General features: G+C 43.8%; 1 protein-coding gene across 1 annotated transcript; it reads right to left on the bottom strand.

Moving 5' to 3' along the window:
• Window positions 1-520: 520 nt before the first annotated feature.
• On the bottom strand, window positions 521-1537 carry LOC308297949 (presenilin-associated rhomboid-like protein, mitochondrial; the record flags this gene model as incomplete). The annotated part of the gene is made up of 1 exon (XM_080741513.1): window positions 521-1537. The coding sequence occupies one exon, from the start codon at window positions 1535-1537 to the stop codon at window positions 521-523; it is 1017 nt and encodes a 338-aa protein (XP_080597639.1).
• Window positions 1538-16274: the final 14737 nt, after the last annotated feature.

Here is a 16274-nt window from a genome sequence, read left to right as displayed (position 1 = left end):
GAAGAACTGAAACCACGCAACACTACAACAGTACAATGACAGTGAAAAACGGGCATATTTATTTAGAAAAGAAGGTAGACAGCAGTATGGCAAAGCTCAGAGGATAACTTCATCAAGGTTAGTACTTCAGCAGGTAGCTCACTGAGGTAGGTTCTCATAAGGAGGGTAAGTAAGATAAGTATCCGGTTACTTTAGGTTCTTCCTTTTCATGGTTTTAATCCTGTCTATAATCATGCTTCCAGTCCATAATTATGCACTCATGCCAGGGCCAGTGTTCAAGGTGAGTATCGGGGTCCTGTACAGTATTTGCCTGGAATAGAGAATCTCAATTACTATTTGGCATTTCCTCACAAATGTGCTTTGGGAGGAGAATGAGTGGATAGTTTCACTGAGCTACGTCCAGCAGCACCGAGAGCCAGTGAGAAATGAGTCTGAAGTGAGAAGTGAGTTTCTCGTCAAGTATGGGTCGGCGCTGGTGGAGCAGGGTGTCAAAGGTCAAGCGTCTCTAGATGGATGGCCCTCAGTTATCCCCCTGTGTCCGCAGGTCATGCCAGATCTTGACGAACGGCTCCCGGTTCTTCCAGATCAACTCTTGACCATACTTAATGTACCAGATGCCAAACAGCGCTCCTCCCAGATGAGCAGCGTGATCAAAGAACAGCCATCCCAGCAGCAACCCTGCTGTATCGAAGGCCAGCATGGCTTTCAGAGCATTTTCAGCAGGGAAGGTGAAGAAAGGCAGGAAGATCAGAGCCACTTCTAATTCTGGCATTGTCGTACAAACAGCAGCCACGATGGTGAGGATGGCTCCTGACGCTCCTAGTGTAGGATGAAACCTCCCTGACGCTGTTTTACTCAAATAGCTGGCAAAGCTAGAGATCACACCTGCAGACATGTAGACAGCCAGGAACTGCTCTCTGCCCAGCATGGTGACAGCGGTGTTGGAGAAGCTCCACAGACACCACATGTTAAGAGCCAGGTGGAACACATTGAAGTGGCTGAACGCTGACAGCAGCATGGGACTGCACACCCTCTTAGAAGCAGGGTTGGACCTGAAGTATCTGAGCATGGTGGGTTGTAGGCGAGGTATCCTCCAACAGCAGAACACCAAAACGTTGGCTGCTATGATTCCAGTAGCGATCCGCTGACCTGCACCCAAACTATTCCACCATCGGTTGATCTCTTTGCGAAAGTGTCCTTGCTTGTTTGACCGTTGTTTCTGCAGCCCATCAGCTATGGACCGGTCGAAGTTGCTCTGGGCCCGAGACCTCTGCGACTCGTACTGCCAGATGGCAGCCGCACCAAATGAACACCCTGTGAACCCTACAGTGAAGACCAGTGGTTTGACCAGGTTACCGGGCCGGGGGGGACCAGGCGGGATGGTCCCTTTGTGGTGGATCAGACGCTGCGCTGAGTCTGTTTTCTTGAACCGACATCTCTGCTGGAAACAGTGCTCCCAGTCCCAGCCTCGTGTTCCCGTGGTGTTATTGAAGGTTTGCGGCTTCAAATTCAGCCTGAAAATACCTCTCCAAGCCATGTTGTCCTGACCTCCTCGCAGCTCGCACACCTTCAAATGAGAATTGCCCCCCTATGGCTTGTTTGTGTATTGTATGACATCACGCCACATCATCAGCTGTGGACTCTGTGATGTCATCGTATCTCCATATATGGCCATCTCCGTATATGGAGATATAAGTCGTCCATGCCCAAGTATGGGCTGGTGAGGTCAGACTTTGTGTGATGCGTAGGTTATCTCCATATATGGAGATTCAACATTCCAGGTGTAACTATGGCTGCCCGTATGACGTGAGAGGTGGAGGTTGTGGATTGGCAGGCAAGGAGTGTGTGTGCAAAGTTTGGCATGTGTATTGTATGACATCACGCCACATCATCAGCTGTGGACTCTGTGATGTCATCGAATCTCCATATATGGCCATCTCCGTATATGGAGATATAAGTCGTCCATGCCCAAGTATGGGCTGGTGAGGTCAGACTTTGTGTGATGCGTAGGTTATCTCCATATATGGAGATTCAACATTCCAGGTGTAACTATGGCTGCCCGTATGACGTGAGAGGTGGAGGTTGTGATATTTGTGGAGATAAGCGACCAACGGTCGCTTATTGCGACCGTAAGGTCGTGAAAACCTCCACCGGCCGTCCGTCGGTCACACGTGCGGTCGACCGCACGTCACACGTGCGGTCGACGTGTGATGAGGTCACGATGAGTCATCTATGCCCAAATATAGATTTCTAGGTCAGATGGCCCATAGAGTTTGTGATGTCAAACCTAGCAACCCAATATAAACAAACCTGATGTCAGACCTGAAGTATCCTTTTATACCCATATATGGAGATACAGAGATCTCCATATATGGGCATATTAGAAAGCCCATATATGGGCATATACGGATGACATCAGGGATATCCATATATGGGCATAAAAGGGACAAGGGCTTACAGTTAAGAGATCTCCATATATGGGCATATCAGAAAGCCCATATATGTTCATATACTGATGACATCAGGAATATCCATATATGGGCATAAAAGGGACAAGGACTTACAGTTAAGAGATCTCCATATATGGGCATAAAGGGACAAGGACTGTTACAGTAGATATAGAGATGTCCATATATGGGCATAAATGAACAAGGACTGACAAACACTGAGATCTCCATATAACCTATGGGAATATAAGGGACGAGGACTGTCAGCTTGTAGACCTATTTTCTAAATATTGTTGTACATTAAAAACTTGAAATGGGTCGTTCTGCATAGTACTTGGGATTTGTTGATGTAAATGTTCACATAGAGTGTAATAATTGGTAAAACAAACTTTTGGCCTATTTGTGGAGATAAGCGACCAACGGTCGCTTATCTCCCGATTAGGGAGTCTTACTGGTCTCCCGATTAGGGAGTCTTACTGGTTTATAGGCTATACAGTACGTGATGTCACGTGATGTCACACCATGGCTATACATGAGGTCAAGCTGCACCAGTCCTCCATTGAGCTCAATGGATTTTTAGGGTTTACTATATAAAGGTGGAAGAGAACAATAGAGTGTTGCCTATGGCAACCACAATAATTATAACACGAACAAAAGAAAATCTAAACACTTGTGGACCTTATAGGCCTCAAATATATTAAGCTCTGTCTAGATCTGAGGCTGGTTGTTTGAATCTGGAGCAAGACTGAGAGGCTGAGAGGGATCAAAGAGGATTGAACTAATATAGATGCTTAGAGCATTTACTATAAAAATCACACTCGTGTGAACTGTGTGTGTGTGTGTGTGTGTGTGTGTGTGTGTGTGTGTGTGTGTGTGTGTGTGTGTGTGTGTGTGTGTGTGTGTGTGTGTGTGTGTGTGTGTGTGTGTGTGTGTGTGTGTGTGTGTGTGTGTGTGTGCGTGCGCCCCCTGTGTGTGTGTGTGCCCCCTGTGTGTGTTTGTGCCTGGCCTATGCCTGGCCTATCCTGAACAACAGCGCCCCTCCCTTAACATGTGTGGTCAGAAAAGGTTACTGCAGTGCAGGCTACATACCCGGAGACAGACAGACAGACAGACAGACAGACAGACAGACAGACAGACAGACAGACAGACAGACAGACAGACAGACCCACACACACGGCCACATATAGGAGCGTTGTGACCACCGCTCAAAAATGGATTCCACTTTTGATGTGACTCAGATCTGATTCAGGCTTGATTTCAGTGGCAGTGTAAAGCCGGCCTTAGTGTTTGCGGTTAATTGCGCTCTGAAAATGGCGTTGCACTGTGACACATTGTGAGCTTGTAGATTGGCTATTTTCAGCATGCTACCAAGTGTAAAATCAGGCATTACAACGCCATCAAGGCCTGCCAAAATATTTTTTCGTCGACAAAATCAACCGTATATGTAGTCGACTCAACTTTTATGATATTTAGTTAGGGATGGGTATCGTTCACCTTTTAATCGATACGATACCTTTTTCGATACCTGGGAATCGATACGATACCTTTTTCGATACCATTTTCGATACTTTTTATTTATTATTATCATTATAATTATTATTTGCCTTTTTCTATTGGCTATTTTATAGACGTTGGATCATTATCATAATAATAAACATTATAGGCTATTCTTGGCTATTTTCACAGTAACGAGTGTAGCCTACTAAAGCAGTCATTAAACTCTCAGTAGCCCAATTTTACAGATGCGACCGGCAAGGGGTGCATTCAAAAGTATCGAAACAAGGTATCGTTTGTTTTTACGTGAACCGATACCGATAGTATCGACGTCATTGAATCGATACCATTAAAAGTATCGCTGACGATACCCAACCCTATATTTAGTTGACTAAAACTAGACTAAAACTAAAACCTTTCAGATGACTAAAATATGACATTGGTTAGGGATCACTGATTTAGATATAGTGTATCCTATCAGAACTGACAAAGATAAATTACTAGCTCAGACAGTAAATACAACACTTAAAATGTTGAAATCGTTGTCTGTATCTCTTGCATCAAACATGGGGTGACTTGCGTCAAACAATTTGAGCACCTCATGAAACAGAATTTAGATTGTTTTTCTACCCAAGACAGCTCTTAATGAAATCATATCCGCAAGTACTTAATATGATAATCTCAATTATGATCAACTGTTGGGGTGTGAATATATGCCACGACTTCTGTAAACAAAAGTAGCTCTGCTCACGGAAGGATTCACTTCCAAGCCTTCAGAGAAATAACATGTTTTAATAGCCTCTTTCCCCTGTTAATGATATTCAGTTCGTTCTTAACACACCATTGCACAGATATTGAAACCATTCATTTCTGGAATGGGGGGACGAGACCCACGCGGAGGGCACTCCATCGGAATGTTGTATTCATGACGGTTTTGTTTTCTATGATAACACCATGCGATGCACCATCATCAACGTTCTATGCTCTGATTTCACGGTTTCATTTCTTGAGGCTAGATCATAATATTGGTTTGATCAACACTTACTCAAACTTTTGCTCACCCCAAACAATACTGGAACACTGTCTTCATTGTGCAGCTCTATGAAAACCTATGACCAGGCTATATATTTTAAATGAGAATTGCTTCTCAATGGAGTTTGCAGGTTCTCCTTGTGTCCCCTAGGGTAGGTACCCTCACAAAAAACATGCAGCATTCCTGGTCTCTATACTGACTCCCCTGGTCACCCAGGGGAGGGGGAAAGGAACTGGTTGGAATAACGTGTTCCTTCCACGCTCTGTCCTACCAGGAAAACGTTATCTATAAATAAAGCCCCAAATGAATGAATGAATGACAGACATACTAATTAAAATAAAAGTCTGCACATATAAGTTATTGGTGATTTCTTTCTCTCTCCGTTTGGCATCTCGGGATGTCCAGTGTGTTTGACTTCCTTGTTTGGCGAGCATATCCTTCCTGAGGGGGTTGCCAATTTCGGAAGTTGGACTTGTAAACCGCTTCCTGGCAAAGTTGAGACACAGCTGAGTGTGCCTCTCTGCTAGGGCGCGGAGAGCCTCTGTGTACCGCGGCCAAGTATGATTTTGCAAGTCTCTTTCTGAACTATGTACGGTCTTTTAGTCTGGCTATCAGTCAAGGAGCTATGCCAGACTGGGACTGCATATTCCAGCACCGGACGCACGTAGCCTGTGTTGATCGAAACCAATTCAGGGTCGATGATCCCAAATTTCTTCAGGCGACATACAGTAGGACAAAAAGCATTCTATTGGCTGAGGTCAACATAAAGTCCACCTGACTGTCCCATTTCAAGTCAGCTTAAATGGTGACCCCCAGGCCAGGACCATGACTATCAGTATATGTTCTGACATGTACAACTTTTCATTTTATGGGATTGAGTTTCATTTTGTGCTCCTTTACCCAGATGTCAACACCATTCAGTGTATGTTGGAGGGTGTAGGGTACCTGGGACCTCCACGACTTAGGCCATAGTCAGTCATATCATCCACATATTTCCAGTGGCCTGTTCCATCTAGGAGGGCACAAGACCCCTGTGCAACTCCATGTGGGATATTCCCAATTAGACAGACTCTCGTTGCAATCTCATGCTTCAAATGCATTGTTTTCATGTTAGTCATTGATCAACATCAAGGATTATTCTCAACCACCTGGCAAAGTTTCTTTCCAGACAGATGTCACGGTCTGGACGTCAAGGTGTCTCCAAGAATTCTAATGTCTGGGAAGCAGATCAGCTGAGGCTATTAGAAGATCAGTGAGTTCTTCCTGGTGTGTTGATTTGGGTGGTGTGGTGAATACACCACACACAGCAATAGCTGATATGTGCCATGGGAGTCAAAGTCCCAAGTCCTTCTAGTGGTGTGGAACATTGATGCAGGTTAGGGGGTATGATGGAACACAGTCTCTGGTGTGCAATGCAATATGTATCGGTCGGATCAGCAGTTCAGTATAACCGCCTATCTGACCGACCCCTCGAGTTAAACGTGCGCTGCGATTTTGAAGTCGGTCAGACAGTCCTCAAGATACTTGAACCCAGACCCACACATGCACAGACCAACGGACAGAGATTTCAGGCATTTATAGTGAGATCTGAGAGTTTTTTTTAGAGTGAACTGCTTCCAGCTAACATGTCACAAATAATACATTTCCAAACACTTTTCTCCTATAATTACTTCTTAATTGCTAAGCACATCAATAGCCAAGCAGGCTCACCGAGGCAGTTTGCAATTCCTGTTAGTGCTAGCTGGAGGTTTTTCATGTTTTAATTGGAGATCAAATGTGTTATAGGTTTAAAACAGCCTTACAGTATGACTGATATTTGAAGTTAGCACAGGACTATTACTGCTTAACCCTTTAAGTGCCTATCCCGAACTAGTTCGGGATATTCGGGATCAAAAACAATTTTTTATTTGCTATTTTACTTACCCCGAGCTGCTTGGAGCAACGTGGGTGGTCCCGGCTCGCCCAGCGCTCACCAACGAGAGACGCTAGATGCTCCGACGATTTATTCCATTGAAAATGGTTTAAAATAAAGTTTAGACCCCCCCAATGTTCACCCAATGTTCATTGTAGGCGGCGCGACGTATTCCAGGGTGCCTATCCCGAACTAGTCCGGGATATTTAATGAAATGAATAAAAATGATAAGAGGCCTTCTGAAGCCTGGCCTGATTTTTCTAGCTACTAGCCGAAAGCTAGCAACCTCCCGGCCGGCCGTTATTTGCGAACGAAATCGCCAATCTCCGCCTAATCCAATGAAAGACCACATCTTTGAAGGCTTATATCTCTGGATTGTGTCTTTAGGGAAGCGGCGCGAGGTTTATTTACGGCGAAATCGCCCAAAAATGATCTTTTAGATGACAAAATGGGAATAGCCATTCTGTTAGCATTATCATCCGGGACCTTTCCATGACGTGCATGAACGTGAGCACGTGAGGTCCTGGAAGGTGAGGTCCTGGAAGCTAAAGCGCTCGCCTATGAGAGATACCCTGGCATTCTATGGCCCCTAGAGGGCGCTGGCACTAAATGAGTTAAAACTAAGTAACAATCTAAGCATGCGAGCGGAGTGGAGGCAAGAATTGCAAAGCATCATGATGAGTATCTCGATAATAACAAAAAAAACAAAAAACTTTGAACCCTATTATAAATATAAAATCACAGCTGCACTCAATTAGGGCTGAAAGTATAGATTATTTACTTCACAATTATTCTATCTTCACAGCGGTGTGAAGTGAAATGGCAGATCTACGAGCACAGATCTACAATGTGCTGTGAGCATGTAGATTGTCTATTTTCTTTTTCTTTATTTAATATTATAAATGTATTTGTATTTTGGATACGTTTCGTTTATAATAACATGCAAATTAGAGATATATTATTAATCGATACTTTTATTAACTTATCGATTATTTTTTATTAGTTCGATTAACTGCTGCACCCTATGGGTTTTGGCTGAGATGTGAAATCAGCATTAATACAAGATTCCCTGAAGGCTGATCCTAAAGGGAGCCATCATAGCTGAAAACCGTCTAAGCAGGGCCCACAGGGCCTTAAAACACACTGTGGAGTTAAGTAAAAGGCTTTATTCAGATCGATGGGCAACACATTAACCTTTAGCACTTCAACACGACAGAATCAATACACTCACACAGCTAACTGACTATAAGAGACTGCGGCAATGCTGTTTAGACATAGCCATTCTAGATATGTCTTGATGTTTTCATTGAACCGAGTCTGAATAGGAAGGTATTCCAGCCTGACTGATGCCAGATTTTTGGGCCCGGTCCCAATTTAGGATAGGTCCTAGATCTAGACCAGCTCAACCAAATAAACACAAATAACTTTGATAGATAACAAATAATACATAAATAAACATAAACTGAACTTAATTTTTTAGAAGCTCTAAACGCGTTGCGGTACAATGTGCAGATTTGTTCTCTTTGCTCTATTATACCTGTCAGGTGCATCTACGTTACCACTATTAGCATCTGCAAGACTTCAGACAGGTACATGTGGAAAACTAGAAGCAGTGCTCTTCCGAGCACAGGTCTCCACCAGGCCGTGCGTCCTGGTGGTGCAATCCTGCAAACTTTGGAAGCTATTAGCCAATCAGGATGGCATATGAAATATCAGACGGATCGGACTTGATCACATGACTATAGAGATACTGTGTACCGATTTGCGTGATTTTTGGATAAAATCTCAAGGAGTAATATCCAAAAATGTGTTTTACATAAGTCGGCCCAAAGGTGGTGCTATAAAAGGCTTATGTGAAAAATGCAGGGCAAAGGTTTATCCTTAGCTTCTAGGGAGTGCGCTTGCAATGTTTGAAACTGATCGGTGGAGTTATAGGTAAAACCACAAATCGGCCTGTTATAGCGCCACCATAAGGCTGATTTAAAAAGAATTAAGTGGAATTTCTTCCTCGGCCTAGTGGGAACGTGTGTGCACGATTTCATGATAATCGCACTTTGCGTTTCTGATTTGAGGCATTTTGTTCAAAACGGCTCGATCCTACACACTTTGGAAGCCAATCTTAGCCAATCAGGATGGAATATGCAAAATCGGACAGATCCGTGTCGATCACATGACTGTCGAGATACTGCCTACCAATTTGTATGATTTTTGGACAAAATCTGTAAGAGTAGTTCACAGAAATGTGTTTTGCGAACATCGACCACTAGGTGGCGCTAGAAAAGGCCCATTTGAAAAATTTAGGGCAGAGGTTCTAGATTGGCATCCAGGGAATGTGTGTGCTCACTTTGGCAGCGATCGGGCCAACGGCGACTGAGATTAGGTGCTCACAAACTGCGAGGACGCACGGACGGACGGACGCACCGACGGACACACGGACGGACGGAGGGGAAAACATACTCTCCCCCATACCTTCGGCTGGTGGAGACAATAAAAACAGTGGCAGTAGTTCTTTTCACTGGGAGGAAAATGGAGCAACAGGATGAAGTCATCAGAAACCGGTCCATAAGGTAGACACAGATGGAGGGATTTAGAAACAGCAAAGCGGAAAGGACAGGTGAAGCGCATTGAAGCAGAGAAGATGCTCTGAAGAGGGGTCATCTGGGTATTTCTTTCTAAAGCGCTAAAGCAGACTGTGATTCCTTGACCCTGGAGTACTTTACACACCAGACTTTAGGACGATTTTCAGTGAACTGGAAGGAAATTATGGCATGTTCAGTCAGACACCTTCATCAAGATAACCCATTTTTCATAAGGATAATGCATTAAATGTGCCTGTGGGACACTCTGCTCCTGTGACACCACAGATTTATCTGCACAAGCATGACACCGTTTCCCATCTACCTCTGTCAGTGCCGGTTCCTGGCATAAGCAACATAAGCGGCCGCTTAGGGCCACAACCAATAAGGGGGCCACATCACAGGAAGAAGATATTTGTTAAACATATTGTTACATTATGTCATGTATCCCCTATCCAAAAACTAGCGTTATTATTTTAATATGCGCTCCCCTTCCTCCTTCCTCATAATCCCAAACTTCACTCTAGGCCTGGCTGCCTGTACTTGATTCATGAGCAAGTCAATGCGCCTCAAAAAAGAACATTTCGATCTGGTGCTACAGATTATTTTAGGTGGCCCCTCACTGTACGCACGCATCCGTTAGTGAGGGGCCACCTAAAATAATCTTGCATAGGGCCACTTGAGTCCTAGAACCGGCACTGACCTCTGTGAAGCAGGGCCGAAGATACAAAGTTGTTATGGACATGATATTAAAACCCTCCAAGGGCAGACCTTAAGATACACACAGATCAATACAATTAACATTCTGTACTAACATGGTGAAGAACTAAATGCCACAAGGAGGAGGCTGGGCGGGGGAGGGGGTTTGACTACCGACAAGCTGCAGAAAAGGTGCTGTGAGTCCAGCACTGTGACCTAACTGTATGCTGAGCATGAAGTATGAAAAGTGAGAGTGTTGTTCTGCTTAAAAAGGTTCACCTAGAATGAACTATATGAGGATTGAGGGCGTGTGTGTTGGCTTGTTATTGGCAAATAAGATTGGAGGGTGAACGTGCGTGGTGAACATGGACCTCGTCTGCCACAGCCTGGACCATCACAATGCTCGACTGTTAAAAGTTGGAATGCAGTTTATATCCTTGCCAGACCTTTGTCGCCTCATGATTTTCAAGACGACCCAGGAATATACTGCTCCAAAGCCTTAGGGTAGTTCCGTGAAGAGAGACCAATTAGACCACTTATCTTTTCATGTTTGAGTTCAGTTTTCTACCACGAGGGACAGCAGATTATGCTTATAAGTGCAGTATGAGATAACTGTGCTTGCTCGTGCATTTGAACAACAGTACAACTTTGGGGAAACTGCTTGCGGATTTCTTTTCACTTAAAGCTATAGGCCTTAAACATATTCCTTTTTTTGTAGTTTATAGGTATGCAACATAATGCCAAAGGACATCACTAAGGATTCAAGGCCTTTGCCTATTGTACTGTAGAACAAACTATTTAAGCAATAATACAGGAGAGGGACTCGGGAGTGCTCTACTGTGAGCTATATTGGAATCCGTAGGGAAGGAGCACTTGTTTTCTGTGATGACGACGGCGACCATGAGCCTCTTGAGACACCGCCGAGCGAGCTGTAGCGAGCGAGTCGCCGTGTCGAGCGTTGCCCGTGTCGAGCGTTGCCACGGTCACATGAGCCGACTCAGCGCCATTACCGAGTTATGTGCCGTTATGGACAGAATAGTAAATCTTCAGCCCCCCGCGCGGTCCAAGTGAACACGGAGCGCTCCCGACCTCCGTTCAGCCAATCACAAGTTGCGGATTCTTAATTCATTCACCCCATATCCTATGGACTCCATTATCGCCTATACTGTGAGATACTGATGTCCTATGTCATGGTCGCACAATCTTGAGTGTGTGTTATTGGGATTATACCACAGTTTCATGATGACGCAAGCTTATTTTCATTCATTCATTTGTAAGTGGGATGAAACATTGTTTCGGTCCATTTGGGGTATTTAGAGCTGCAGGCTGGTCATCAGTTTTAGGTTCATTATCATCAACATTTTAATGAAAACTTGTTTGTTCAAAGCCAGTAGATTTGACAAATAAATGTTCTCCCTGTAGAAATCTGATGTTTCTGACAGCGGTTGCCTAGGTTACAGGTACTGTACTGTACTTAGAAAGGTGCACTCAGCATAGCACAAACCTCCACCAGGAGGCATGCCTTAATAATAATACTATACTATATAATAATGTAAGCAGGTTTTTGTAATAAGAATGGGATCAAATAGCCTAAGTCAGAGGTTCCCACACTGTCCCATGCCAAGGACCCCCAAGTAGCTTTAGCCTCTGACTGTGACACCCTGCACGCATGCACACACACACACACACACACACACACACACACACACACACACACACACACACACACACACACACACACACACACACACACACACACACACACACACACACACACAAATCATACAAGCTTTAGCTTTAGAATTGAGACCTGTCTATGTTGAAGTAAACGCACTCTTGAAGAAAAAAAGCTATGAAAAAGCTATGACAGACCTGTGTGTAAATGCAGGTGATCAACCTTGTCTATCAAGCATTGTGAATGGACATGAAAGCAATCATTTGCTGCATGCTTTGAGCTAGTAGAAAACCAGTAATACTCCTTTGGGTCCAACTGGCATAGTTAATTTTCAGCCACTTTGTGAAAAATAAATCATGTTTTTGTTGCCAACATTATTCCTTGCAGGATCAACACTGCTTTTTCTCCAAATACGTGTTAATAATAAAATAAAATAAAAACATACGAAATAGGATTTGTCACCAGAAGCATTATTTACGACCAAGGTCCAAATCACAAACAAAACAAAAGTAAAAATGATGGCCACAACAATTTGATGGATAGTCCCAATGAAAAGTAGGTGTGGCCAGAGAATCATTATTACTAACTAAGTAATGGTTGATGGATTCAGCACCTCCATAACTGGACATCCCTCAAGCTCATATTGTCCAATTTATAGACCCATTTCTTTTTTACAAACACTAGCCCTTACCCGTTCAAAGATATGAGCTCCAAAATGATGTGCAGTGTGTGGGTTATGGGATGTGCACTGTGCACACAGTATATGAGGGATGGAAAGTAACTTTAACTGGTGCTTGCATGATGTAGGAGCATCAATGTAAGAAACCCGTTTCGTTTAATGGCTACAGACCTGCCTGCACACCCCCCCCCCCCCCCCCCCCGTGTGTGTGTGTGTGTGTGTGTGTGTGTGTGTGTGTGTGTGTGTGGGGGTTTGTGTGTGATTGTGCATGGCCTGAACAACAGCGCCCCTCCCTTAACATGTGTGGTCACAAAAGGTACTGTAGGCTAAATAGATATAGATACACCATAAAAATGCTAATATACAGCATACGATTTGTGAAAGTGACAAACGGGCTTCACAGTTATGTCAGGTGTGTTCATATGCTGATGGTGATGCGATTTCAGATCAATTGCTCCAGCCACCAAGGAGAAACGCTGTGACAGACAGACAGACAGACAGACACTCACTCACTCACTCAGACATTCGCAAAATTATAGTATAGATTGAGACTAAATGCACAGGTGACTGTATCATGTAATCAATTCCCAACAATCCCCAAACCTGTTGTTTTGGGGAGCGCTGGTTTCATTGGCTCATTTGGTACCGACCTGTGCGCGCATCTAGGTTTTTATCAGTGTAACGTGGACCAGAAATGCATTAATATTTCTAAACAATACAGAGCCACTGAATTTAGATGTAAGTCTATATTTAGACCTATAATGGGCACCACAAAAATGTCACTCTTTGTTACAGAAACAATATTTCTTTTCACCATACAGTATAATGAATAATTAAGCTAATGAGTTAAGTGACCATCAAATGGGGTTTTGATAATCCATACTGTTTGCCTGTAAAAGGCTTCAAGTATGAGTGGCATTTTTTTCTTTTTTTTTCTTACAAAACAATCTATACATAAATGACAATTTTGTGATTTAGCAGACACTCTTAATCCAGAACGACCTACAATAAGGACATGCACACGGTAATACATTGAATGCATAGGAATAGTCTTCTAAAAACGTATGTACTGTAGAGTGTAGACCCCAGCTTCCTTGCTGCTGTAACCCACATCTTACCCAACCCAGCTTGGCGGAGACTATGTTCTCTGCAGAGTTCAACTTTCTAGGTATCTCTTCTTGGCTGATTATCACCACTCATGCTAAAAGCACCAAAGACTGAGTTCAGACAACTCGAAGTCGGACTGAGTTCATGGATGGACATAAGACTCATGATTTAGGGGATTAAGGGAGCGTTGACGCATTTACACATATATAGCCTAGTACTATATAGTATATTTTTGCTGTTAATCTAACACCGGTTAGCACTGGCGAATTTGAATGTTTTTGATTGGCTATAGTTCCGGTACAGCCCATAAGTTGGAGGGACAAGACCATTGTAATTGGTTAATGTGTAGCATGACTATTATCACCTAGCCTGGAGGGATGCTTTCTGAAATTGCCCTGCGATTATAACACACGCACGCACACACACACACACACACACACACACACACACACACACACACACACACACACACACACACACACACACACACACACACACACACACACACACAGGGTTGAAGGGGATCCCCTGGTGGAGATGATAATAATAGTAAGGTAAATACGGTCGAGTCTGAGTGATCCTTTTATGGAGACTGGACTTCTGAGATATGGGAGACTCACTAATATGCCCCTCAGCCAATCAAAAATGTGAGGTCTAACTGTGGTATATTTGTTCCTATATTAAAATACATTTTGATATTAGACATCACCAAACAGAGAGAATAGTTGGACACAAAGGAGCCGTAGAAAGGAACATTTTTGGTTGTTTGCACAATACAGTATATCCACTTGCTCAGATGGATGCAAACCAATCTCTCTGTTGTTTCTGCATGGGGAGCAATCTGGACGTGTTATCGCATCAGTTAATTTCACACTTCACTTGCTACTTTGTGATGTAAGAGAACATTTGGGGGACATATTGTTGTTGGGGGGTCTCCTGCAGTCCTCCCAGTCATACTGAGACAGGATATGAAGTGCACGGGCAGGTGTGTGTGGAATCGTGGAATGTTATTGTTATAGGTTATAAGTTTCACAGTGTTCTGAGTCAGATGAAAATGGGAGTTCTGACATGCTTATGGTTTTTATGATGTGTTTTACATGAAGCGTGCGACAGGTGGAGGCACAGCATTGTCAGGTGGATGTGATGAGTTGGAAAGCCTGGAGGGGGCCAAGAGTCTAGAGCAACAGGGATTCTCTTATTATCCTCTGGTCATTATTCTATGGCTCTGTGATTGCTAGCCCATCACTATCGCCTTGTCAGGTAGGATTGAATTTCTAGCAACGCTATGACAACAGTACTGTATGTGGCCGCCTCCTCTATTTATCAGCTTTATTCAACCTCACTGTGTTGCCTGTCAATACATACTATTATCTGTGCAGCATCATTTCCATGAGACTGTCTGAAAATACTTTCAGGAGTGTTTGCTAATTGCATATTGTATAGTAATTGCTACGGCAGGTCTTTATTTGCTGTTCCGTTTGACATGAATGAATGAATGAACTTTATTTATATAGCACATCTTCACAGCACGAGTGCACAGAGTGCTTTACAGATACACAATATTCAATAAAAATAAAAATAAAAAGTAAGTAAGCTCTACAGTTGCAGAGATACAAAGATAAAAGAAATAAGCTCTACAGTTGCAGAGAAGACACCAATAAATTAAAAACACCTACAGTAACATAGAAAACAAAAGAACAGTGAAAACAGGGACGCCTATAAGTGACCAAAGGCCTGTCTGAACATGTGTGTTTTCAGGTGCCTCTTAAAGGAGTCCTCTGAGGGGGCCGTTTTTAGTTCCAGGGGGAGGGCGTTCCAGAGTTTAGGGGCTATGGCCTCAAAGGCTCGGTCGCCCTTGGTTACAAGGTACGTCCGAGGGACATCAAGCAGGTGTTTATCTGCGGATCTGAGTGAACGGGTGGTAGGGGTGGGACGGATAATTTCTGAGATGTACGTAGGGGCTGGGCCATGAATTGCTCTGTAGGTAAATGTGAGGACTTTGAAGTGGATCCTGTAATGTACCGGGAGCCAGTGCAGAGAGGCTAGAATGGGGGTGATGTGACATGACTTTTTTGATCTAGTGAGTAACCTGGCAGCAGCGTTATGAACCAGCTGCAATTTGTCAACGGATGTTTTGTTGAGACAGGTAAAAATGGAGTTACAGTAATCTAGCCTGGATGAGATGAAAGCATGTACGGCCATTTCAAGTTCAGAGTGGGATATGATGGTCCGGAGTTTTGCAATATTTCTGAGGTGAAAGAAACAGGTACGTGTGAGTGATTTGACATGATTGTCCAAGTGCATGGCTTGGTCAAACACCACGCCCAGATTTCTTAAATGGGGGCGTACGTTTCCCTTGAGGGCCCCCAGGTGTGTAGCTATTTTGGCGGCGTTGTTCTCAGCCGCTACAATCAGCACCTCGGTCTTATTGGGGTTTAGCTGAAGGAGGCTGTTTCCCAGCCAGGCTTCAATAGCCAGCAGACATTCCTGGAGGACATTTAATTGATCCAATTCATCAGGCTTGAAAGAGCAGTATAATTGTATATCATCTGCATAGCAGTGATATCGAATGCCGGGAAACTTATTTATGAGCAGACCTAGGGGGAGCATGTATATAGCAAACAGGAGGGGCCCAAGTACAGACCCCTGAGG

Source organism: Nannobrachium achirus, assembly GCF_963921795.1.
Source record: "Nannobrachium achirus genome assembly, chromosome: 14".
NCBI lineage: Eukaryota > Metazoa > Chordata > Actinopteri > Myctophiformes > Myctophidae > Nannobrachium > Nannobrachium achirus.
Note: the sequence above shows the minus strand (reverse complement) of the source record. Positions and strands in the feature narration are given on the sequence as shown.